The sequence below is a fragment of the Paramormyrops kingsleyae genome, chromosome 8 (assembly GCF_048594095.1).
Source record: "Paramormyrops kingsleyae isolate MSU_618 chromosome 8, PKINGS_0.4, whole genome shotgun sequence".
Classification (NCBI taxonomy): Eukaryota; Metazoa; Chordata; class Actinopteri; order Osteoglossiformes; family Mormyridae; genus Paramormyrops; species Paramormyrops kingsleyae.
In genome coordinates this window covers 32,112,866-32,138,777 of record NC_132804.1, presented here as the reverse complement: position 1 = coordinate 32,138,777, position 25,912 = coordinate 32,112,866, and the positions used below count along the sequence as shown (strand labels likewise).

The window sequence follows — 25,912 nt, the reverse complement described above, 5'->3', positions numbered from 1 at the left end:
ATTGTGGGATTAATAAAGTCAATCTAATCTAATACTTTTCAAAGAGTCTTTACAACTCCTTAAAACTCCTGACGGAGGTAACACCCCACTAATGGAGTTTAAATTACAGAAGTCAGTGGTTTCATGATATAGATCTTGATTGTGGGGATTAATATGGGAGTTATTGAAAGAATGTTTCTTTCAGAAACATTATTTAGCATTCTTTAGTACTTTTTAATTTAATGAATAGAATAGGACAAGGAGGTACAGAAAATGGATGGATGGATGGATAAGTCTCAAGGCACGCCAAATCAAGTAACATATATAATGTTTACATACAGTGAGCCCATATAGTAGGAATTATAGCATATTTAACAATAAATCTATTGCCTAACATTTATTTCTACTGGTATAATTAAGCCCCCCTGAAAAAAATGATAGAACGTTGCACATAGTTACCTATATCTGCTATATGATACGTTATTTTGGTTGCATGCAAGTTTTCCACACTGACTTTTCATACAAATAACAAATAAGACACAAATAGATTCCATGTTTAGGATTCCCCTATGTCTGCCGCAACCAGAAAACGCCGGCAAGCATTTGGCCATTCACAGTATAACAGAGAAGTGCTGGGAATTAGGGAGCTAGATACAAATCTGATAAATACAGCCGAGCTAATTTAACAGCAATTATATTTAACTTAACTGCTGTTTCTATAATACATGATGCATAAAATCTACCAGTGGTAGAAATCCATAATTTTAAACTATATTCAATAATTTAAAAACTGAACACACATGCAAAAAAAAAAGGTTAGGCCAACATAGTATCCAGAGTCCCAAATAAAGCCATGAAAATTTTTCAAACTAGCTTACCTGTTAAATTAGAGGGAAGACAAAAACTTCCTGTTTTGGTTAGTTCTACCAGAAAAGTTGTCTTGGCAGCCAGTATAACTTCCCTAATGGAAGTGACTATATCTATGGCTTAAAAAGAAGTGATAATTTCTGCAAAAGACTGACAACAGTCATCAATAATCTCGATGGACTCATGAATTGCATTGGACATATCTAATATGGGATGGTTTGAATAGCTACTATAGTCCATCATACAAAACTAAGTAAAGCAATACAGGCAGTGTTTTTAAAATAAAGTGTTTGTGAAATGAACACCTTCACCAATGCACAAGAAGAGCAGAACTAATACAACATTTCAATTAATTTTTACTTAAAATCTTTACTTTTAGTTGTACCTGCACTAAGACTCTCGTAACAGCATATACATTATTTTCTGTGGACCTTAAGTTAATATTGTTCCTGGTTCAATGCTGGAAAAAGGTCAGCATAGCAATTAATGTCAGAATGTCTTAAGCAAAACTGTCTTGTAATGTCTCCTTGTTCCGAAGTGTACGAAGGCAGGTTCATTTTTCACAGTGCTGCAAAACGGCACCGCTACTCGCATCCTACATCCTGCATCCCACATCACTCCTACTGTCTTACTCATTGCAGGAACCACGTGCTATTGCCCAGGATGCAGAGGTCAGGATATACAGTGGCCTACCTACATACTTTTTGCCAGTGCATTATATAATAATGTCATGTTTTAAACAATGATGGTTACAGCTTTGCAAGCATGTAAAATTATGGCTGATAGTATTTTATAAGTACCGTTAAGTTGAGGTACAACACTGTGAAATGAGTGATCAATCAATAACGACGAATGCAACCAGTTACTACTCTTGTGTCTGTATGGAGAAGAGATAAAACACTATCAGTCTATAAATATAACATTTAAATTGAACTAAACAATAATAATTTAAGAAAAAATACAATATTGGCTATTGGCAATTACAACTAAGATACAAAAAAGATTTTTTAAATTTAGAGTTCCTGTTTATAAACGCATTTTTAAAATGATGAGAGTTTGTATACGCTAGGAATGACATAATAATGTTAATTAAAACTTAAACACTATTGTAGGATGATAAATACTAATTAGGCTACCTACCAGAATAGCAAAAACATTTAAGCCATAGATTTATACAGATTGGACGCCCGTATCAACACTATTAAGATAATATCACTGTTCTTACTGTCAACACACCAGGCAATCTGGCAGCTCGGCGAAAATAATGTTGAATCAGTTAAATGCATTGACAGATCAAAATGAACCAATGTAGGCTCTGCGGTACTCTATGCTGCTGAGTCTGGGGGTTAACGTACAGTTCCCGCGGAGATCCCAAAAGCTTCCACAGAAATACAAAGGAAGAAGACTGGAAAGTTTTCTTTTTTTCAGGTTTGTACTGCGACTATAACAAGAATAAAATCACTTTTTCATTTAATAACATGAATTAATCAATGAGCTGGGTGACGAATCAAATGCTATAATTATTATAGCCCACTATAATAAATATAATAAAAAGACAAACAGTAGTAGTGATATTAATAGCAGCACATACACAAAAATTATAAATTACTGAAATACAGACGGCCATTAATCAGCAGGATGTTTTCTGTAAATCACTCAGGGGCGGTGAAACTATCAATACATATTTTTATGTATAAATTACCCGAGCTGTCCAGAAGTCAACGTTATATAGTGATACAAAGGTGACAGACTGAAATTTCTGGCGAAAGCATTTAATTTTTATACTATTCTCGTCATTTTCTTTTTACTGGTGGGTGTTCACCGCCTTTTCCACCTTCCTGTGTTTAAATATATGCGTAGTCCTCACCTATAAGGTTATACCGAAACAGGAAGCTGATGCGAGACGATAACATTTCTTTTTGGGGTGACTGCTAGACTTTCGCAGATTATAATTAATCCATTTTGCATTTTACTTTTCTTACGACTCGTTTGGTTTTTCATTAAAAGCCAGAGTGATGACGTCCTTTTACAAAGACAAAGATCCCAATCCTGCACAAGATGAACTGGAATTTGATTATTTATTTGCGTACGGTTTCGACGGGGAAGAACAAGGTTTGTACAATTAGATAAAGTTAAAATTAAAGTAATGGATCCTGTCTTCCCATGATATTGTGATATTCCTGTTATTCGAAATAGTAATGAAATTACATTAGTAGGTATAGTTTAAAAGTGAAAGTGTGAATAACTGTACTGGTTTACTGTGCGATACATATAAATGCACTAAAGTTACCTGGATGAAAAAAAGAGGACTAACTCACTTAATCAATTAATTTCACATAATTTCATATCAATTTTATATTGTTTTCCCTGTGAAAATTTATTTTATCGACGCAACGAGGGTACTGTACAGGCGGTTCTATAGTAGGCTATAGGACCTATATCGTTTTTGAAAAGTAATGAGCCGTATAGGCTGATTTACAAACTAATAAAATCTGTCGTGTATATTTAAAAAGGCACCTGGTAAACTTCTATTGTTTTTGATAAACAAACGTTTTCATTTATCAACATTTATTCCATTTCATTATCTACATTTAAATACAGAATCATTAAAGATAAGCTTCATAGTTGACATGTTCCTAGGATGCATTTGACTTGAAAGCAGCAGAATGTTGTTAGTAACATTTTATAACATCCTTTTCTTCGGTACTATTATATAACACTTTTATTTGGTGTAGTTTGCGATGTGTATGTGCCATAGTGTTTTGACGTACTGTATCAGTACAGCTACTGTACGGTTACTCAGGTGTACTGTTTATTTTTAAAACCCCCAGACCGATGTTCAATGTCCACCCCATATTTCCTTGCAGATGAGACAATAAGTTTTCCCCAGAATGCCGCCGGTTCTGTTTTAGCGCCCATGCACCCTCATGCGGGGGTCTTCTCCGAAGATGTCAAGGTTCGTGGCCAATCTCCCTGTGACAGCTCTTTCCTTGAGGGCGCTGCGGGGTATGACGACCAGACATACCTGAAGCACTACAGACCTGGGGGAGCTGCTCCGAGTCCGAGGATTGAGATTACACTATCGCACGAGCAGTATCATCAGAGTAGGAGCTCCCTGGGGGATCAAGCACCCGCTGGCCCAGGATACTCGCTGCCTGTCCCTCGGCATGAGAGCAGCGCCTACCGGGAGCCAGTCTGCCCAAGTCCTGCCAGTAGCAATTCCTCCACTAGCTGCCACTCAGATGTTCCGTCCCCCTGGGCCTCTCCATGTGTGTCCCCTGCTAATAACCAGGTGCTGGCAGACTTGTACTCCGGATTCCAAAATTTCCACCCAGCCTCGGGCTCCCCTCACACCTCCCCTGGGGGTTCACCATGCACCAGCCTGCTGGATGAGAGCTCTCGGGGGGCCCGTTCCCCTTCCCCCCGGGCTGGATCCCGTAGCAGCTCCCCACAAGGCAAGCGCAATTATGAGATGTACCACAGCCCCAACCACTCCCGTGATTCATCACCCCAGCTAGGCGGCCATGAGGCACACCCAACCAGCATCCATGCCCCCTCTGCCAGCTTGACCCACAGTGCCAATGGTTTCGAAACCGTTTCCCTGGATTACACCCCCACCAAGGTCAGCAAGACCCAAGTCGACCACCTGTCGTACCCAGGGATCCTACAGGAAGGGTCCACCTACCAACAGGATATGAGGACCGCAGCAACGATGGAGTCTTATTATGTCATGCCAACTTCTTGGCCCAGTCCACTTCTCCCTGGCATCTGCAGGTAATCAAATATGGAACAGGGTGAATTGATGTGCCATTTAACTGTCATATGTCAGCCATCCATACTCTGCTTTTGTTTGGGCAAATTTATGTGGCGATAAAATGCACATTCATGTCACAGGCTACATTTTCTGTTTTGTTTGAACGCAAATTATATGAGAACAAATAGCTAAAAATTTGCTGCATTTTGCATGAATTTAACTATTTGGACTCAGTGGCTAAGTGTGTAGTACCATGCAGGGGTGGAGGAGGGGTCTTACATCAGGGGTCCCACGGTGGGGGCGGGGGGGTGTTGAATTGGAGTATGGGAGGGAGTCCCCCTTGGAAAATTTTGCAGAGGGCCCCCTGCCGTGATGGGTTAGGGGGTGATCGCCCCTCCTCTGCCCGCCTCCTCTGCCACTCTGCTGTGGTCTCACACCCCCAGAACTATGGTTTTGATTAGCACTCTGACACCCGGTGTGTGGAATCCTGCAGATTAACATTCAAAGTGATACTCTGTGCTTTTATGTTGTAAAAAGTTGTCAGATCAACAGAATACACTGACAGAACATAGGGTACAGCCGTGGTACAGTTGTTCCCCCAATGGTATAAAAATGTTCATCAGAGTCCATTTAAGTACCTTAAATTAGACTAAAAGGTACATTTGCCTACAGCTAGGGTACAATTGGCAGACCCTTGAGGGTACAGGCCCAGTCACAAGTAACTATACCCTCAAAGGCACTTCTATTTTTTTTACAAATAAATAAAAAGAATCTTTTTCAGTTTTGGTTAGTTAGTGCCGTGTAGAATATGCAGTTCATGGAAAGGAGCAAAAAATAAAGAGAAGTGAAGTGATATCTTGCTAAGCTAAAAGGACAAGGGGAAGATCTGAGGTGTCTGTAGACTTGGGCTTGATTGTAAGGTTGGGCTGTCAATCAAAATGTTAAGAGGTCCAGTGCTGAGAGTATTTGGTTTTAGGCAGTGATTTGGGAGGAGTCTGCTCTCCAGCTCTGAGTGGGGGCATTGCTGTCTGTCATTTCACGCAGCAGTTTTAGCCTAAATGAAAAGTATGGTGTTTGTCTTCCTGGTTAATATTTTTTCTGTCCTCTCTCCACAGCTTCTCGGTCACGTCCCAGTCCCCACTGGAGAGACCAGCTCCCAGCCGCCATGATCCTTATGAGCTCTCTGTGGAGGTCCAGCCAAAGCCTCACCATCGCGCCCAGTACGAGACAGAGGGCAGCAGGGGCGCGGTCAAAGCACCTGAAGGAGGCCACCCAGTGGTGCAGGTAGAGTACATGTCCAACACATCTCTTCCAGCTTGCGTGAGTGTGGCAGCGTGTCATAGCGTGAGTGCACCAAGGTGCCAGGGTAGTATCTATGCAGGTGCTCCTTACTATGATTCTACTCTTATACAAGAATGTATTGAAGAATAAGAGAATCTTCTATATCTTCTATAATGGTTAACATGGTGAAATTTAGTAATCTTTCACCCTTAAACTTAAACTGAGCATTTTTGAGACATCTGGAAAAAGACAAGAAGAGAGGTTGTTGATATAAATTTTTTAGTTTACATGTAAGGTTACTCTGGCAACCTTGTATGTTTGAGAGGAATTGATGTTTCAAATGTCCACTGATTAATTTAATGTACATCCAAAGTTTGTTAATCGTGAAGGGCCCTTTTTAGGAGCTATCACAAGCTAACAGTCCCTATTGTTATATTTTTTATGATTCAGTATGACACATACCAGTTTATTTACACAAGACTATAGCCTCACTACTGAATGTCTGTGGTATTTTACACAGATTTATACTCCTTTTTTTGTCTTTATGTGATTCATCTGTGTCATGTAAACACATGAGCACTTGGCCTTGTTCCCATCTATTTCACAGTCATTTGTTCATTTACCAGGCTTCCGCCATTATTAAAATTACATAACACCAACAATGTCTGAATCAGGACAAGTCTCATTGACTGTTGTCACAGTTGGTCTTTTCTTGTGTCCTACAGTATTTCTACCCCCTCTGGGGTATAACATACTCCCTGCTGCTCTCTCTTATCTCTAACTTTAATCTGACACAGAGAAGCACCATTGCGGCTTTGATCAGTGGAAAAAACCAAAATACGCTGTGATGCCGTGAGCTCTGTGTGTGTGTGTCTGTGTGTGTCTATATATATATAATTATATATATAGCTTATTCTGCCCATTTTCAGCTATAGTTTTTAACTTTAAAAGTCTGTGTATGATCGATCTACTATCCAGTGAAATCTTCTCTGCTGATGTAACCTAGTAACTGACAAGTTTAAAGGAAAGAATTCTGATAGATATATAAATGTGTACATAACATAAGAGAAATTTCCATTCATCTTCCAATTTCCTTCCTTAATTCAGCCTTTTAGCTTGGCAATATACAGATTAGGTGACAGTTTACTTATTTCATCTTGTGCATCTTGAAGCTGGAAGCTGTTTCTTAAATAATGTTTCTGTTCACGACACCAAGCAGGTTAATACGATTGCATAATGCATTATGCACTGTTTAAGTCAAAAGCTGAACTGTAAATTCTGTTTAGAGGAACTGAAATTCAATAAGTTGCCCCTTAGCTGTAAGCAGAATTTGTACTTGGATTTACATGGGTTTTTTTGAAGTCTTCTAAGACAGACACTCTACTCGCTGCAGGTTTGTACTTTGTGGTTTCCACTTGCTTCCTCCTCCTCCAGTTTTTCAGTATCTCAGTTTGTGTATGAGTTGCTGCTGCTGTATAAGGTGTCACCTTTATTTTGCACATTACTTTATGAGCAGAGCGTCTATTTTTTTTGTTTTGTTTTATTATTTTTTTTCACTGCAGCGTCTGATGCTTCCGCGGGCATTTCAAGTGCTTAATAGTAGCACACAGGTTATTTGATTATGCAAATGTGCAAAAACGTTTTAAGGAAATATGACATGAAGAACGGTCTGGCAGTTAAATCTCACTTTATGCATGTTTCTTTTCACTTTCTGAATATTGAACTTAAAATAGGGTTATGTGTTTAATTATGCTTTTGCATGTTACTGCATCTCGTGATACGAGTATTTTTGTGGGAACTTTTCACAAATTGCAATACAGCAATCACTGTGTAGTTTTCATGTTCATTTGGCCTCTGATTGGCTGTCTGATTCATTATTCTACTTGATTCATGCTTTCAAAGGAATTGTAATGAGATATGAAAATGCAAATATTTGAATTGGCAGAAAATGTCCTTACTGTACGGTGATGTCACACTCATAGCCTCTTACCTAATACAGATGAGCAGAGTCAAGATCGCTCTCATTTTTATAAATGTGAAATTTCTAGGTTGTTTCCCATGGAAAAAAATTAAAAATGTAAAATGAATGTTTTTGGTACTGTGTTTGTGAAGAATTGTATGTAGACAAATGTGTTTCTCGGGCCATTTTGGTAAAATTCTATACTCATGAGTATTTCCAGGTCCTTCTCTGGATATATGAGGGAAGCTAATGAGGTCGGATCTGCAGCTAATGAGGTCTGATAATATTTTCTTCCAGCTCCATGGGTACCGAGGTCACGACCCTCTGAAGCTCCACATTTTCATCGGCACAGCTGACGAACGGGTCCTCAAGCCGCACGCTTTCTACCAGGTCCACCGCATCACCGGCAAGACCGTCAACACTGTCAGCCTTGAGAAGATGCTCCATGGAACGAAAGTTCTGGAGATTCCACTGGAGCCCAAGAAAAACATGGAAGCCATGTAAGGAAGTCCTTTTGAGAGTGTGCAGTTTCTATAGGTTTGTAACTGGTCATTGAAACCACCACACTTTTAAATTCTTGAATCTGATTGGCCAGAAGGGTGTTGTTTGATTTTCTATAGGAGCAAATGTAATGCCTGCCGGGGGAATCACAGTAGTAAATCAATGTGCTATTATAATAACTAACTAATGTCACTTAAAATGATTAAAGCCTGGTCTATAGGCTTAGCAGTGGACAATATTAAACTAATAATTGGCCTTTGGGCTTAGTAATGGGCAATTTCCAAGATAACGATGGTGGCTTTGGTCATGTCTAAGCAAAATGTTTAATCACTGGGGGAAGAAAGTATTTCTGTAAGTAAAAAGGTGTAAGCCAAATGTGTAGTAACCGTGGTAAAAGTGGCACCTATGAAACACTTGGGTATATAGGTGAGGGTGAATCTTGGGGTCAAAACACAGGGTAAGCCATTTTACCCAGCATCCCTGGAGTTCAGGACATATGATCACTCTGCTAGCTACAGGATTTTAACTGGTGACCTTCTGAGTATGGGCACAGATGCCTAACCCATTGAATCACAAGGTGCTGTGTCTTTTATACTTTGTTAATTCTTCCCAGTACTTAGCATTATGGTTACTCTTGTCACAGTAAACACTCCTGCTGAGCAATTAGGGGAGTAATGATAAGATCTACTTGTAATAGCAGCCATAAATGATCATTTAACACTAATCATTGTTAATATGTCATCTACCACTCAACTACGTTCCTGTGTCTTTGGCAGTATCGACTGTGTGGGCATCTTGAAGTTGAAGAACGCAGATATCGAGCTGAGGAAAGGCGAGACGGATGTCGGACGTAAAAACACATGCGTCCGCCTGGTGTTCCGTGTCTACATACCTCAGCCTGGAGGCCAGCTTGTCACACTGCAAGTGGCATCCGATCCCATCGAGTGCTGTAGGTCCCATCACACGTCACTGACTCCCTTACATACATGCACCTGTTTTTGACATATAGGAAACACATATAGGAGATAAGATGGGATGTAAAAAAAGATTTTCCCAGGATTCAAGTTGCCCTAAAAAAAAAAAAATTAGAAATTTTGTAAAAAAAACAACATGTATAAAATTGCTAATTAATCATCCATCCATAAATCCATCCATCCATCCACCAACCCATTTATCCGGTTCTAACTGTTTATTCTGGTCAGTTCATTATTATTATTATTATTATTATTAGGAGGTTGTTTTACCTTACAAACACCTTTTCAGTTCCTGGTGTGCTTTCCTATGATAGATTTTTTTATGGTTACAAACACAGAGACTATATTGTGCGTGGGCTTGTCATTCATTAAATGTACTATACAAGTACTCGCCTCTCAGTTACATTGTTTGGAATTTTTTGGATTCGATGCTTGCATATTTACTTATTCCATAATTTGTACTGCCTTTAGGAGATTACAATATGGTTTTTATTGAGTAATGCACTGGCCATATGGCAGCTTATAGTAGTATGGGTAAGAAGACAGACTTTACACAAAAGGTTTCATATTTAGTTTCCTAGAGAATCATGACCTGATGTGATGATGCATCTCCTTCATTGGCCACAGCCCAGAGGTCAGCCTACGAGCTCCCGATGGTAGAGAAGCAGGACATAGAGAGCTGCTCAGTTCTGGGGGGGCAGCAGATGATCCTGACTGGACAGAACTTCACCTTGGACTCCAAAGTGGTTTTCATGGAGAAGACACGCGGTGAGTTTTACAGAGCCCCAGGGAGTTTTCCACAAAGGAGGGGGGTGTTCCATGAAGCAGGATTTCTCAGTTAGCTGAGTTAACTTAAGATAGAACTTTTGATTGTCCAATATAAGTTTAGGTAAGGAGCATTCCTATTGGATGATCATGGCTTCTATCTTAAGTTAACCCAGCTAACCGAGAAATCCTGCTTTATGGAACATCCCCCAGGTCTTAATGCCCCTACTTTGGCATCATGCTCCTTCATCCTTGCTTTGCTGGATGTCTTGTACAGTTGTATGGCATAACAATCAGAAACGCTACATAGTAAGAGAAATATAGTAAAAAGTGACAGTATTGTTCAAATGTTATCCATCCATCCTTCTATCCATCCATCCATCTTCTAACAAGGGGAGGGCGTGGCTGGAGCCTATCCCAGACAAGTCTGGGGTACACTTATTTAGTCATTTTTAAGTCTGACCTTTGTGCCAAGAGAATCTCATATAATTAGCAATAAATTGTTAATAGTTAACAGCATTTATTATTAGTATTAAAATCAGGTTATGCAGATGAATTTGTAACTGTAAATATGGAACAGTTTTTTTTAGAATTTTATATGACTGACAGGTTATCAGTTTTAATGTAGGCCTGTCATACATCAATTCAAATTTTGACATTATTTGGTTTCATATCAGTTGGCTGTTATTTACACTGGAACTCAGATGCCAGAGAGAGATAAGCAAACCATGTACAGAAACAGAAACAAAAGCTTCTGGAGGGTTTTCAAGAGCTCCTCATACTGCTGTCAACTCCCAAGCTGAGAGAGAACGCTAAATTAGGTTAAAATAGCTATAGAAGAAATTCCTGCAAGGAAATGTTCATGGTTTTAGCTGGAGAAAAACAAACTGCATAAAAGACAGGTCTTCAGGGGCAGCAGTGGACTCATTTGAAGTTGTAACTCACGTGACATTTTATTTTCCATGGCAGTTATCAATGTGTTGCGAAAACTTCACATTCTGTCAACGGGTCTTTGAACCTCTCCCTTCTCAAAGAGCATTAGGTCCCTGTCACTGATTTTCTGAACCAAAATTAATTTAACATAAACTTTGCAGTTAAGGGGCAACATTTTTAACTTTTGAATATGAAGTGTGCTATTTTACCATCTTCTTAATCGTAAAATTGATACATCTTCACCTTATTCCCATTAGGACTGTATTTTTCAATATCACAAAGACAAACTTTTTAAAATGAATCAAAATGGGATACTTTTAATACTATATTTAAATGTCACATGACATTCTCCAACAGTTTTTCCTTATTTTTTTGGTTGTTGTCATATTTTGTTAAATGCCAGAAAATCCAGGATTATCGGTTCAGTCTTTTAACATGATATTAATAATTAATTGCCTGCTTTCTAAATAATTAGGGCATTTTAAGGTGTCTTGATTAGTCTGTTGGCCTCAGAAAGAATCCTTTTAATCATAAACGGTTTTCAATCATGTTGTCTTTTAAAAATATTTGAAATTTTGATAAATAAGCTTGCCGTTTACTTGATATTTCTTTAGAGTAATATTTCACCTTAAATCTGTCCCAAAAGTGCCAAAACAGTTGTTGCTGAAATGGGTCACTTTGATGATAAAAATATTTTTCCGGAATTCCCCACCATACTTTAGTCATATCTGTATACACTATTTTTTCAGTTTGAGAGGGCCTTTCCTTACAAGTCACATCATTTAAAAAGATCCTTTCTCATAAATATGCAACTGTGTCATCCTGTGAAATGTACACGCTTGGACTACCTGACTTGTGGAACACAAATTTTGTGTGCAGTTTCTAGAATAATCGCTTGGGGGAAAAATATACCAATGAAAGAAATATTATTGCTATTATTCTAGAGCAGAATCTTTAGGTTAGGTTACTTTATATGCCTTCCATTTACGTGTTTGGCTATAAGATGTGTTTTGGTTTACCCAGTATACAGTGTAGAACCACCACTGAATGAAAATGAAGGTCTGACATTTTAAAGGTTTTTTGGTTTAGTGATTTTGGAAATCTCTGAATGTTTTTTTTCCAACAGTAAAGTACTATCACCTTGATATGGAACTTCATTTTTCCATTTTCAGAACTGTAAGCGCTCCCCAGAGTGTATCATTTGTAGCAATCTGCTGAAAGAAAAGCAATATCCACCCATTTCTGTGAATTATATGTAGAACTGTCACTCTATACTGACTTATTCATTTGCATGGGGGTGCAAAAGAATGTCATATTCAGAGAAGTGCTACTGTATTTATGCACCAACGACTATTCCTTACAATTTTCCAATCGTGGCTGGTTGGGTATGAAAGTGAAGGGAACTACCCTAACCCTACTCTGTCGAAACAAAACACAGTAGATGATATTTACTTGCACCACCCACATGCTACTTAGAAGGAACGCAAAGACTGAGAACCTGAAGACGAAATTCTGAGAAATCAACCTCAGGCGGTGTCATGGATCTGCGCATTCATCGCTCATCATTTCCCCCTGCTGGTACTTCCATGTAAAGCTCTTTTACAGAATTATCTTCAGGGTTAAGCTAAGCCGACTCCTGCAAACTAAGAAAATAACATTCTTTTCAAATCTCAAAAAGTAAAACATTCAATGCATTAAACATTCAGTGTTTAAGACCGATATTTAAAGTCTTTAAAGTGATTTGTGGTGTTTTCAAAAAGGCCCCTCATGTTTATTTTTGTAACGTGGTGGCTACACTAACATCAAACGGTGATATTCAGCCAATGGTCTGTGATCCGCCGGTGTCCCGTACAGCAGTTGTAGGAGGTCTGCAGAAATGTATTGTACATTAATGAAATTGTTACAGTCATCTGGTACACACAAAGAAGCATACTAGGAGAACCCCATTTACCAGAGCCAAAAATATTCAAAGGGAAATTTCCTGGAGCAAGAAATGTTGCACTTCTTAGCTATTTAGGTGAATACACATTAGTGGTAGGGGGCCCCTATGTATGAACTGTTTAAGAAAGTATGATACCCCTGATATAGAACTTTATACCTCCTCATGCACATTAAGGTTATGTATTTGATATCCATACTCCCTTGTTTCCATTTATATTTATTCAGCAGACGCTTTTGTTCAAAAGTGACATGAACATCAAGCAAATAGCACATTATGAACATTCATGCTGTTGAGGAGTCAACTAGGCGTGAATGCAGCTAGGCTGAGCCTCCAGTGAATGCCCAGGTACAGGTCTATGAAGTACTGGAGCAGGAGCAACTATGCTGCTTACTCTTGTAACTGGGCATTCATTCTAAGCTCAGGATAGCCTCTCTTATACCTTCCTGGCCTTTGATCATCCCATATCTACAGCCCACACTACGGTTTTAAGCATTTGCAATTATAAGTAAAAGTAGTTAAATTTATACAATTCTACAAAGTTTTATTGCATAAAATTGCATCATATTGTAGAAATTATTTGATAGATAATGGCACTAACCAAAAACCATCGTGTACCTTTCTGCTAAGACATGCCTTGTGTGTGTGTGTTTACAGAAGGACATCACATCTGGAAGGCTGAAGCGACTGTGGACAAAGGCAAAAGCCAGGCTGTAAGTGTTTGCGTGGATTGTTCTATTGTTCGCCTGAGCCTTGTATGAAAGACCGGGCAATTTATACATCTCCTTCATATGTCATTATCACCCACTGAATGCAAATATAGTTTTATGGAGGGCTTGTGAGCTCTTTGTACTGGTTTCCTTCTCCCATTATAGCAATACTAACCACATTAGTTACTTTAACTTGTTACGTCAGAAAACCTTGATACTTTTCTGAAACTTTGAAATTCAACGCACATGTGCTGTTCTCAGTAACAATCAGTGTTGGGGAAGTTACTGACGAAAGTAATCCATTACAGACAGTTCAGGTCCAGAAAGTACAAATCCAGACCAAGGTTATGTTTCAACCAACCAGTTGAGTATAAAGACTTGGTTGAAGCAACACCTTGGTCTGGATTTGTACTTTCTGGACCTGAACTGTCTGTAATGGGTTACTTTCGTCAGTAACTTCCCCAACACTGCTAACAATAGACTGTTACTTCCAGAGCATGCTGTTTGTGGAGGTTCCCTCCTACCGAGACCCATCCATCGCATATCCAGTGAAGGTGAACTTCTGTGTGATCAACGGGAAGAAGAAACGCAGTCAGCCTCAGCACTTCATGTACACCCCTTTGACAGGTACCGACCTCTACTTGTAGGGGGCAGTATGTAGTTCAGCAGGTTTGGGCTCTATGCCCAGGTCCAGAAGGTTGTGGGTTGGAATCCTGTTGCTGGCTGGATAGTCATATCACCATTGTGCCCTGCGCTAGGCCTTTAACCTCAACTGCTCCAGGGCTGCTGGACCCTTGGTTTTGACCCCAAGCTCAGGGCTAGACATAAGCCGCGGCACCGCGGCCAATGGCCGTCGTGCCTTTCAAAATTGGCCGCACGCCTCCTCAAAATTGAAGTACCTTACGGCCAAGATTGGCCTGCCTTTAATGTTTGTCTGGCCGTATGCCCCCTTTTTACCGAAAGTAACGTTCATTACACAAAAGACTTGCGCACGACACGGTCCACTTTACCTCGTCAACAATCGATGCATCTGTACTGAACCCGAACCCAACCTAAGATACGAGAAACGAGGTCGACCCGCACATCTCGTAATTCCCAACTACTGAATGAACCGCAATGAATTCTGGACTAATACGATCATGTGTTCGTTGTATGATTGGCTGGTACGGTATGTATCGTCCAGCCTACTATGGAGCCACAGCAATGACAATGGTGCATCATCGGGGGTTACGTTTTTGATTGGAAAAGCCATCCGACGGTTTCCGAATAACAGATAGGGTGTCCTCTTCGGTAATCATCGTGTAGTTGTCGTCTGCTGCTTATGCTGTCACCATGCCTCGCAAAGATCGAGAACGTAAAAGAAAGCAAGCTGAACTCGCGGCTACTGCTGCAAAATGTTGCAAATTATCTACTTTGTTCAGGTAAGTGTCAGATGGTGTTGTAAAAAAACATTTGCCGAGGCAGAGCAGATTTGACTCAGAGAAGTACCAAGCTCTGCTGGGAGGATATAGGACTGGTAGCGTGCAGTGTGCAAAAAACGAACGTCAAGTCAATTGTCATGTACACTAAAAGAATACGGGTGTTCTGAGCAAACAAATACAAAAATATTGACGGCTCCTTTATTGTTGGATTTTGTTTTTTGAAATAAAGCTATATATATCTATAAATATATATATATATATATTCTGTCTCAAATCGAAGGTCGTATTGCGTAGGTTGTCTAAACTTGGTAATTACAGTAATTGGTAATTAGTGACTCAGTATTGGCCCAATGCCTTTTTGGAAAGTTTCTGCTTTTTTGAAAATAAAAAAATGCATCCTTTATGGAAATAAAATTCCTCCACAAGGCCCGAGGTGTCCTATGAAATTTAAATAAATGAAAAAAATATTTTTTCAAATTTTTAATTTGTCAATGACTTCACAAAAAACAATACCACTGCACACTAGCTAATTTACTCCAGATTTTGGCCTTGTGCCCAGGCTTAATGGCCTTGTGCCCTAGAAAAAATATGAATAGCCAAGGCCAAAGTGGCTGTGCCCTCCTAAATCCTTATGTCTAGCCCTGCAAGCTTTGCTCTCCTACAGTATATATAAAATGTGTCAGTGTCTCTCTTGGAGGGCAAGATGGGGTATGCAGAAATTACTGAGAGAATTACTGGAGAAAATATGAACTACTATGCATAAAACTATTCATAAATCCTAATTCCTGCCTGATATCTCCTCTTCAGCTCCCTACATTAAAACAGAGCCGTTGGATGGCTCCCTGTGTGGACGATCAAGCTATACAGCGCCTCAGGCCCATGACTATTACCACAACCCCTTCAGCCGGATCAACGTGGAAAGCTGCCTTGGTGCCACCGTGCCAAACTGCCAGCCGCGGCACTCTAACCTGCCTGGGCCTGAGCTCTGTCCCCAGCAGCCAAACCCTCCTGTTGCCTTCTCTCCGGGAAGCCGGAGCTCAGGGATCTACCACCAGCTGGGCATTGTAGTCCCAGAGGTCCACCATCCCATGCTTGTCCACGCCATGCCGCCAGCTCTTTCCACATGCGTCAACGCCCCTGCAGTCCAGCTGTTGCACCCTGGCCAGATGCTCCCAGCTTCGCAAGCGGAGCACAAGCAAGTTGTATACACCAACAACTGCCCCCAGGCAGCTGTCACGGCCTCAGCAGCTCTACCAGAAGCCTGCCCCCCTGTAATCCAGCCTCAGCCTTACAGTCAGACGCTCCCAAAGAGTAGGCCTCTCCCAGAGCAGAAGTTTCCCCAGCCTGAGGACAAGAAAGCAGCTGCTTCTGGGAACGTCAACATTAAGCAGGAGAACCTCGACCAAGCCTACCTGGATGACGGTGAGCAGGCTTTAAATTTTGCTTTTTGTCCATTCAGTGTTTTTTCTTTGAAGAACAACAGATTGCATAAACGCCGGTATCAGCTGGCAGATTTATCCAAAACATCATCTTAATAGGAAATGCGCATAGGGTTTTTACGTAATGAGTAATCTCTGCATTTTTTGCTCATTTCACAAGTGCTTAGACCAGAGGATTGGGCTGATCTGTGTCAGAAAACTTTCTTTTTTTAAATCAAACTAATAACGAAACTTCTGCAGAAAGTGAGATTCAGCTATAAACATGAAACATATATTTTCCAAACACCTATAGGTACATTTATGTAATGTTTTACATCTTAAATATTCTTTAGAAAAGTACAAAAACTGATCTGATCTTAGGATGCAAGTGTCCTTTCTAACATCTAAAGGTCAGAAGGTGTGATTTGAGTTGAACAATCTCAGTAAAGATATGAATAACCTCTGTAAATCACTAAATATGTGAATGTAAAGAGAGAGTAAGGAGTGTGAGATTTTGCTGCAGGCAGCCGTATGTGGGTGTCCGGAGGTAGGGGCCGCCTTTGAAGCTCCGAGTTGCTCGCTTATGATTTTGAGAGTGCAGTAGGTGGGTGGGGGCGGGGCGGGGCGGGGGGGCAGAGGCGCATCTGCCGCTCCCGGCTGCCACGAGCTCTCCTCCTTCATCGTACTATGTAGGTCAAAGCTTTAAATAGGTCGTGGTACCTCTGGTTTATGATTACATGCAAACAAACAAAAAATCTGGCCACAGGTGATTCATTAGCATTAGTTTTGTTTCGGTTTAAACACCAACTTAGTCTTTTACTTGTATGATCTGTTTGTACCATTTTATGTGCTGTGCTTCTAATTTTTGCAATATACTATATAATGTAGTATACAGAAGCCATCAGATAGTGTGGAACTCTGCTGGCTAGAAGGTTACACCATATTTCAAGGTACCTGTATGCCTAAATACTCAAGTATGTATGTATGTATGTATGTAAAAAAATTAATATGTTAATGAATAAAGGACTCACTTAATTCTATTTCTGCTTGACACAATTAAGTCCATGAGCTTTGTTACATGGGTTGAATTGTACTTTTGAACTGAACACCGAAAAATACACTGAGGCGTTATGTTTGTTAACAGTGACGCATGGTTTCTGATGGGTATTAGAGATAACTGACATACCCTCTTCAGTTTGCTATCTGCTCCATTCTGCCACATTTGATCAGCATGTATCTTACATCAAACATTGTGTCTGTCGCTCAGTCTAATGGGGGCATCGATTCACACATCCAACATAGGTGATATCTGACTTTAGTGTTTCACAAAAGCATATAAAATACTCTAACAGGGTCAGAAATGTTACTTTTATATGGTTTCTGCAACATAAAATATAGAATCATACTGACATACAAAAAAGTTGTATTATCATACAGCCACGTCTTAATGAAGGTTTAATTGGGAAACTATGTTTTCATTAATGAATCTGTTGAGCAGTATTAACTATCTGTGAAAATATAATTAAAGAATTGATTTTATAAGTAGTTTCCACAATAGGTTGACACCATCCACCCACCATCCATAGCAGTACAGGTTCCTATTACTGCTAAATAAAAAAGTTAACGAGAACCTGAACAGGCTAGCAATGGGTTCCCTGCTGTCATTTCAGCAATATCAGACATATTTCTTAGAATTACACCTTGAAAAAACAATGACACAGTAAAAGTTTCCATGTCTGCTCTTTGGCCACTTTGTTCTACAGAACAACAGGAAGTCATAGCAAATAAAGAGACCCCACATAAATGAAGAGACATGTCTTCAAATTTGTGGTTGTCTTCCTGTGCGTGGGCTCACCAAGGTAGTGCAGCACCCGAATAAGTTCTAATAAAACTTATTTTGATTTTTAGATACAAATACGCATCTGTTATTGCTCTGTAACGGTGGATTGTGACATTGCCTTAAGACAACATATATTATAAGGTTGTGCTTAACCACTAAACTGCCTTCGTGCTGAATTCCAGCATAAAAAGTAAGGGCAGTTAATTCTATGCCCACCCACTTTGTGCCACCGAGAGACATTTTGTGCCAAAGTTAAACTGTTCCTCTGTTGGATGTTGCTGAAACATTTTACAGGATAAAGAGAGTATGAAGAACGAAATGCCTTCAGATGAACTTCAGCCTGTAAATAAATCTTTATGGATGCACCCATATATTCAATTACCATTTTATGCTCCTTTTTCCCTCTAGTTGACGACATCATAAGGAAGGACATGACAGTCCACGGCAGAGGTCAAAAGTAGAGGATGAATATTTTGAGGAGTTCAGCCTCCAGAACGCTCCTGGGCATTTGGACAGTCACCTCATTAATGAAGTCAGCTTGGCTAAAAATGGTGATTTTTTTTTCTGACACCGATCTCAGTGCTTCCAAATGGCATAGTTTGTTGACTTTTTCTCTGAGTTGATGTTTATTATAATACGTACCAATGATTCTGTACAGGAAAGCTCCACATTATATAGTTTATTTTGTTTTTCTCGGATGCACAATTATGAATGTTTTAAATTGCGAGATATGCAAATATTAAGAATGCATCAATACAGAATATCATGGTCTGTGTTAACAAATGCTAATTTTTCATATGTCCATTACATGACAGTGCCGTAATCAGTGTAGGGTCAATTATTCCTTTTTATCTGCAAAATGCTGTACTCCTGCATCTTCACGATGGCTTTTGTGAGACAGTCTGTGTGCCGGTTCTGTGTTGAATGTGAGCAGATCTGCAGTGAATATGTATGTATATGTTTTTTCACTCATGTAATATACTTGGATATTGCAAATATTCAATATGAAATGTTGCACGCAGCAGGGTTTTCAAGCTGGGGTCCACATAACAGATACCTTCAAGACCTCTCCAGAACAAGAAATATTGACCACCCCTTCCTATCCTTAGATTTTAGCTACTTACAGTATGTGATCACCTATTTATGGGCCCCCTAGCTCTGATATAGTTTTATTTAGGCTCACTGGTTTAAGAAAGGTTGAAAACCACTCTTTATTTTGTTATTCTGAAGGATAAATATGTCTTATGGTTGGTCATTGTGGCCTAAACCCTTGACAATGTCATATAAATATTGTCCTGAGTTCTATGATGTGACACGAGGTCTGGGTGTAAATAAGGTGAACAAGACTATGGTGACATACAAGATGGATGCATCCAAGTGGGAGGGAATGTACTGAACACAGCAGACTGACCCCTCTGCTAAACCCAGAGTTGTCCATCAGACTGCCAGGCAGAAGCATGATTCATCACTCCACAGAACATGTTTCCACTGCTCCCGAGTCCAGTAGCAGTTTGCTTTATCACTCCATCCAACGCTTAGCATTGTACTTGGTGATGAGAGGCTTGCATGCAGCTGCTCGGCCATGGAGACCCATTCCATGAAGCTACTGGCGCGCAGTTTTTGTGCTGGTCTTAATGTCAGAGGAAGTTTAGAACTCTTCAGAATGACCCATTCTTTCACAAATGTTTGTAAACCTGACTGCATGGCTAGGTGCATTATTTTATACACATGTGCCAAGGGGTCTGAATGAATCATCTGAATTCAATGATTAAGAGGTGTGCCCCAATACTTTTGTCCGTATATTGTTTTAATATCAAATCTCACACAGTAACATTTTGCTTGTGGTTTTGGGACACTGAAATGTCCAATACACTTTATATAGGAATATTCACAATGTATTGCTTTTAATGCATATCTTCAAATAAGTCTCTATACTAAACAGACATACCAAAGGCTATACTAGGAATGGCCTAGTACTGGAATTGGAAGTGGTATTTGTAATAAAGCCCTGTAAGCTTCTCTTCATAATTACCAATTTGAGTTAGGAATATGCTTTAGCCATTACCCATTAATATAATTTACAATAAATGCTACATATTTACTTTAATATAATGCTCTAACAAATGCTATTCATATAGCATTATTTAACATTTATAATGGACAGCAAACATACATTGTTTAAAAACAACATCCTATTTACCTATTCAAAACAGCGTTTGCATCGTTTCCAGCACAGCAATATGGAATGGGAGGCACAGATGGATACTGGGATGCCAGTCCATCATAGAGCAAACATACATACACAAAACCATGACCTCTGGACAATTTAGAAACACCTGTCAGCCTAGTTGCAAGAGGAAATCCGCATTACACAGGGAGAAAATGTCAACCCTCCACACAAAGAATGGCGATTCCGATCTCCAGCCCTGGCAACTGTGCTACCAGTGAGCCACCATATAACTGGAATTCAAAAGATTTGGTAATTTTGCTATTAATATAATTTTGCTGTTGGATAAAGTTTGCTATTAATATTAACAAATTCAAACTGATTATATTTATGCATCTCATGTTAGTTATTAGTTATTTCTTTTGTTAAAATACTTTGTTTTCACATTTATATTGTTTTTTTATGACAGACTACAAAACGTTTACTGATGAATTAAATTGATTGTTTTGTTATTGTATATTAATTACAATTTAAAAATACAAAATTTGCCAATCTGATGTTCCAGTGTCCGTAATGTTACATTTATCATTTTTTTCTTATTGAATGGGTAAATTTACACAATTTAAATTTGAACACATATCTTACCCATATCTAACTATAGACTGTGTCAAATGTTTGTATATAGTGTAATTGTTTTTGGCTAATGGCATAGATTTGGATCTGGATGGTTTGGGCATGTCCCTACCAATACTGGGGGAATACCCTGTGTGTTTAGGGGGGCGGGGGGTTTGGGGCTGATTTGGAACCTACCAGTATTGAAACCAGACCTACGCCAGTCAGTATTCAGATTTGCAATTTGATACTTTACTGTCAGGTATCTGAATGCATTCAAATGCACTTACAGTGCAGTGAAAATTACCCCTCAGTTATCAGACTTCATCAGTGGTGTATCAGACTTTATTTTTGGGATAATATTTTACTAGTTCTCAGCATTTTTTCAAAAGTTTCTAAATCCCTACAATGTTGTGTAACTTTGTTGTGTAATGTTAAGGTAAAACTTTCAGTTTAAAAAAACAGGCCTTCACAAACTTTAGTTATCAGACTTATATAAACTTTAGGGACTTTAATTATCAGACGTATATAATTATTACAAAGACATCTTATTTGCTTTGAACGAAATACAACCTTAATGCAGATGTTTTATTTTATAAATATCGTTTTACTGTGGATTGCAAAGTGGTCATGTAAATATGAACTATTCTCGGTATAATAAGGTTGATTGTATTTATTAAATGAGAATCCAGTAAGTGGTATTACAAATGCGAACAACAGACGGCGACAATGGAAAGACTTCTGAGAAGATTCTATTTGGTTGAAAGACGCGTGGGATCTCTAGTAGCTCATCTGGATTAGTTTCACAGGCTTCTTTACAGTACCACACAACGCGATTAATGCAATTCTAGAACAGATGTGAAGGAAAAATGTATCCAGTAACAGTTACGGCAGAATAACGTGAAGCAACGGCCGGAAGCTGCTTGATTCAACATCCGGTGGACGCCGAAGCCTGGTGTTTTGGTAGGTGTGTTGCTTGTCTGGTAACTTTTAAGTTTATAATTTTACTGCCCGTTCAGTGCTTTATATGAAATTCCAACTACACACTTACCACACACCTCCGTTATCAAAATATATGTTTTATTTCCCTAATGCGTAGGTTGCATTTTATCCAGGTTAGTTAGCTACTGAGCTAACTACGATTCAGAATTGCATCTGTACATTGAATTAGCTAACGGTTGCTATTTATTATGAATTACGCTCACATTTGCCTCTTTGTTGTGTTACTTGTTGCATTTTACAGTTGAACCAAGTTTTATTTAACGCTACACAAACTGGTATAATATTTATTTCTTAGTTTTCACTAGCCTGAACTCGTTTTCTGCAGTCTTGTATACAGTCTTGTATGCAGTCTCGGGTTAACTGATTCTCGGGCGCTGCTCGTGATTATCATGTACATACGAATTTTAAATTAAATGCAATGCAATTTGCATTTAATATTAACCTTTAATACAACATATAAATATGTGTCATATTACATGATATTAGGTGAACTGATACTGATAACGAAACAGGGGGAAAAGGAAGGAAACAGAACATGACGCCGGAGCTAGATCTAACACCCCCTGAGGTTCCCGAACCGACTTTCCTGGAAAATGTCCTGCGTTATGGTCTCTTCCTGGGTGCCATATTTCAGCTTGTATGTATTCTTGCCGTGATAATACCTTCTTCAAAGGTGCACAACCAGGTAAGAGGCTCACATTTTCCTTAGATACATTTCTGTCATATGACCGTTTCTGTTGTCTGGTTACGGATACATTTTTGAGTAGTGTATTGTTGTTAATTCAGATGGGTTAAGTGCTATCTAAATCCTAAATATAGGAGGAGGCTGAACACATTGACACACAAGGGACAGAACAGAGCAAGAAAGCTAAAGGATCTGTCCCTCAGCCCCGACAGAAACCAAAGAAAGAGAGCAAGAAGAAAAGATGAGTGACTGGGTAAAATAAGGATTTTTGAGGATTGTGCTTGGGGGGGGGGGGTCGTCACTGAGAGCAGTTGTCTGGAAAAACAGTGAAAATCTTATAATTCCATGAACCAGAAAGCCCTCAACTTTGTGCAAAATAAGCCAATTAAAAACTGAAGACATTTGTTGATGTTTTGAGCAGGCAAAACAAATGGTTTAACAAATTAAAAATTCCCTCGAGAAAATTGCGGAAAATCTTTCATTTCTTACAAACAGACCTCTCATTCCAAAGCAATAGATTTTAGTCACTACTCTGGTTTTTAAAAACAGAAATCCAGCCATAAATATTTATTTTAATTGTTCTTTTGGCTTTGAGAAATATTGTGTATAAGTTTACTCCTGTCAAGGAAACCACTGTGTCTATAAAACAGTAATCTAGACCAATTAAAACACTACTTCCTTTGTCAAGACCCTGTTTGTATTTACCTTCTGGTTTATTGTTCAGTCAAATAATGTGTTTTGAATTTTTTAAATCTTACGTTGCTATATTTACAATGTGCCGCTTTTCTGCAGAATAGATTGTTAAAAGGTCAAACATGACTTTGCCTTGTTTTTCCACTTGGATATGCTTTGTAAAAATATGTAGAGAAAAATAAAATTCAGCTGTAATCTCTATGTTTTATTTGTAACAAGGTCATGTTTGTGTGTGTGTGTTTATGTGTATACATACACTGTCTTACAGTTGCAAGAAATTTTAAGCCTAATGTTCAAAAACTAAAATTAACTGCACATATGTTTTTTAATTTCCTGAAGCCTGTCTCCGTTTTGTCATTGTTGTACATAGTAATACACCAATAACATTCCACATTGTATTTATTTTTATTTGTTTGACTCATACTATTGTAAATGGATGCCACAATTGCTAAGTACCACTGTAGCCTCTGTACCTCCAAGGGTGAAATTGACACACGCTTTGTGTGTTTGGAGTTTGCATGTTCGTCCTCTGCTGTATGGACTTCCTCCCATCGTTAACAGTTAGGCTAATTGGCATGTCTAAACTGCCTATAGTGTGTGGTCTCTCTGATGGGCTGGTATTCCCATCTACGGTGTGTCCCAGTGCAGGCTCATTATGAGACAGGCTAAAAGACATGGGACACTCTTAAACACACCCATGTGACGGATAGTCACTAGTTCACATCTGGAATACCTGCTGAAAACCCATAAAAACAGAGAAAAACCCATACACACATCCACCGGTAGCATATGAACCCCCAGAACTGGAAGGTGTGAGAAAGTAAACCAGTAAATCAGAACTATGAAATTCCTGCGGGGCACATGTGTATTGCTGTCTCCTGTAAGTTTATTGGCAGTGTGAGATCTAGTAGAAAAGTGCATGCAGAATCCTGTATAGTACAAGCAGGAAGGGAGTGGAAACCTTAACATGATCCGTTTTAATCCCCTATAGCACAATGCCCCCAATAAATGCTGATAACACTTGACTTAAGGCCTTGTTTTTAGTAATTTATAAACACATAGGACAATGTTGGACATATTAAACATGATACTGATAAGGTTGCGTTCCTACCCTTGTCTATAGTCACAAGCTTTGGGTTGTGACTGAAAGAAAGATTATGGATACAAAAGTGGTTTTTACAAAGTTTGCTACCCCAGTGTTTGTAGATATTTCTGTCAGATGTTTCTATGCTATGGTATACTGAAGTATAATTACGAGCATTTCATTTCATTATTTGCAGTGTTGGCCCTTCTTTTTCAAAACCTCTGCAATTTCGCTCGGGCGTTCTGTTAATCAACTTCTGGGCCAAATCCTGACTGATGGCAACCCATTCTTGCATAATCAATGCTTGGAGTTTGTCGGAATTTGTGGGGTTTTGTTTATCCATCCGACTCTTGAGGATTGACCACAAGTTCTCATTGGGATTAAGGAATCAGATTAAGGGATTAAGGTCTGGGGAGTTTCTTGGCCATGGACCCAAAATGTCGATGTTTTGTTCCCCGAGTCACTTAGTTATCACTTTTTCCTTATGGCACGGTGCTCCATCACGCTGGAAAAGGCATTGTTCATCACCAAACTGTTCTTGGATGGTTGGGAGAAGGTTTACCAGAGGACGTTTTGGTATCATTTTGTATTCATGGCTGTGTTCTTAGGCAGAATTGTGAGTGAGCCCACTCCCTTGGCTGAGAAGCAACCCACACATGAATGCGGACAATCTTTTTTCTAGATGCCCCAAACAATCGGAAAGGAGGTTTATCAGAGATGACTTTACCTCAATCCTCAGGAGCCCAATCCCTGTAACTTTTGCAGAATATCAAGTCTGTCCCTGATGTTTTTCTTGGAGAGAAATGGCTTCTTTGCTGCCCTTCTTGAGACCAAGCCATCCTCCAAAAGTCTTTTCCTCACTGTGCATGCAGATACATTCACACCTGCCTGCTTCCATTCCTGAGCAAGCTCTGCACTGGTGCTGCCCCGATCCTGCAGTTAAATCGACTTTACGAGACAGTCCTGGCACTTGCTGGGCGCCCTGAAGCATTCTTCACAACAAATGAACCTCTCTCCTTGAAGTTCTTGATGATCCGATAAATGGTTGATTTAGGTGCAATGTTACTAGCAGCAATATCCTTGCCTCTGAAGTCCTTTTTGTGCAAAGCAATGATGACTGCACGTGTTTCCTTGCAGGTAACCATGGTTAATAGAGGCAGAACAATGATTTCAAGCACCACCCTCCTTTTAAAGCATCCAGTCTGCTATTCTAACTCAATCAGCATGACAGAGTGACCTCCAGCCTTGTCCTCATCAACACTCTCACCTGTGTTAACGAGAGAATCACTGAAAATATGTCAGCTGGTCCTTCTTTGTCAGAGCTGAA

At 39.4% G+C, this 25,912-nt stretch overlaps 2 protein-coding genes across 5 annotated transcripts; both read left to right on the top strand.

The window, feature by feature from the left end:
• The first annotated feature begins 2,733 nt into the window (after positions 1–2,733).
• On the top strand, positions 2,734–21,066 carry nfatc2b (nuclear factor of activated T cells 2b). Its single transcript, XM_023796586.2, has 10 exons — positions 2,734–2,958; positions 3,714–4,620; positions 5,716–5,884; positions 8,139–8,341; positions 9,119–9,291; positions 9,944–10,084; positions 13,611–13,666; positions 14,158–14,290; positions 15,892–16,506; positions 18,751–21,066. The coding sequence occupies exons 1-10, from the start codon at positions 2,862–2,864 to the stop codon at positions 18,801–18,803; spliced, it is 2,547 nt and encodes an 848-aa protein (XP_023652354.2). The 5' UTR covers positions 2,734–2,861; the 3' UTR covers positions 18,804–21,066.
• An 860-nt stretch (positions 21,067–21,926) lies between these two features.
• On the top strand, positions 21,927–23,702 carry manbal (mannosidase beta like). 4 transcript variants are annotated; one of them, XM_023796606.2, is made up of 3 exons: positions 21,927–22,084; positions 22,636–22,808; positions 22,943–23,702. In XM_023796606.2, exons 2-3 carry the CDS (start codon positions 22,659–22,661, stop codon positions 23,051–23,053), a joined length of 261 nt encoding a protein of 86 aa, XP_023652374.1. In that variant the 5' UTR covers positions 21,927–22,084; positions 22,636–22,658; the 3' UTR covers positions 23,054–23,702. The 4 variants fall into 4 exon arrangements, with proteins under 4 accessions (XP_023652374.1, XP_023652377.1, XP_023652375.1 ...); XM_023796609.2 differs by having other exon boundaries at positions 21,938–22,088; XM_023796607.2 differs by having other exon boundaries at positions 21,941–22,084; positions 22,610–22,808.
• Positions 23,703–25,912: the final 2,210 nt, after the last annotated feature.

Excerpts from the sequence above, each read along its gene's own strand:
- manbal (XM_023796606.2), top strand. The coding sequence starts at position 22,659 with ATGACGCCGGAGCTAGATCTAACACCCCCTGAGGTTCCCGAACCGACT. Across the intron at positions 22,809-22,942 it reads CTTCAAAGGTGCACAACCAG|GAGGAGGCTGAACACATTGA; the intron begins GTAAGAGGCTCA and ends TCCTAAATATAG.
- nfatc2b (XM_023796586.2), top strand. The coding sequence starts at position 2,862 with ATGACGTCCTTTTACAAAGACAAAGATCCCAATCCTGCACAAGATGAA. Across the intron at positions 2,959-3,713 it reads TTTCGACGGGGAAGAACAAG|ATGAGACAATAAGTTTTCCC; the intron begins GTTTGTACAATT and ends ATTTCCTTGCAG. Across the intron at positions 16,507-18,750 it reads CCAAGCCTACCTGGATGACG|TTGACGACATCATAAGGAAG; the intron begins GTGAGCAGGCTT and ends TTTTCCCTCTAG.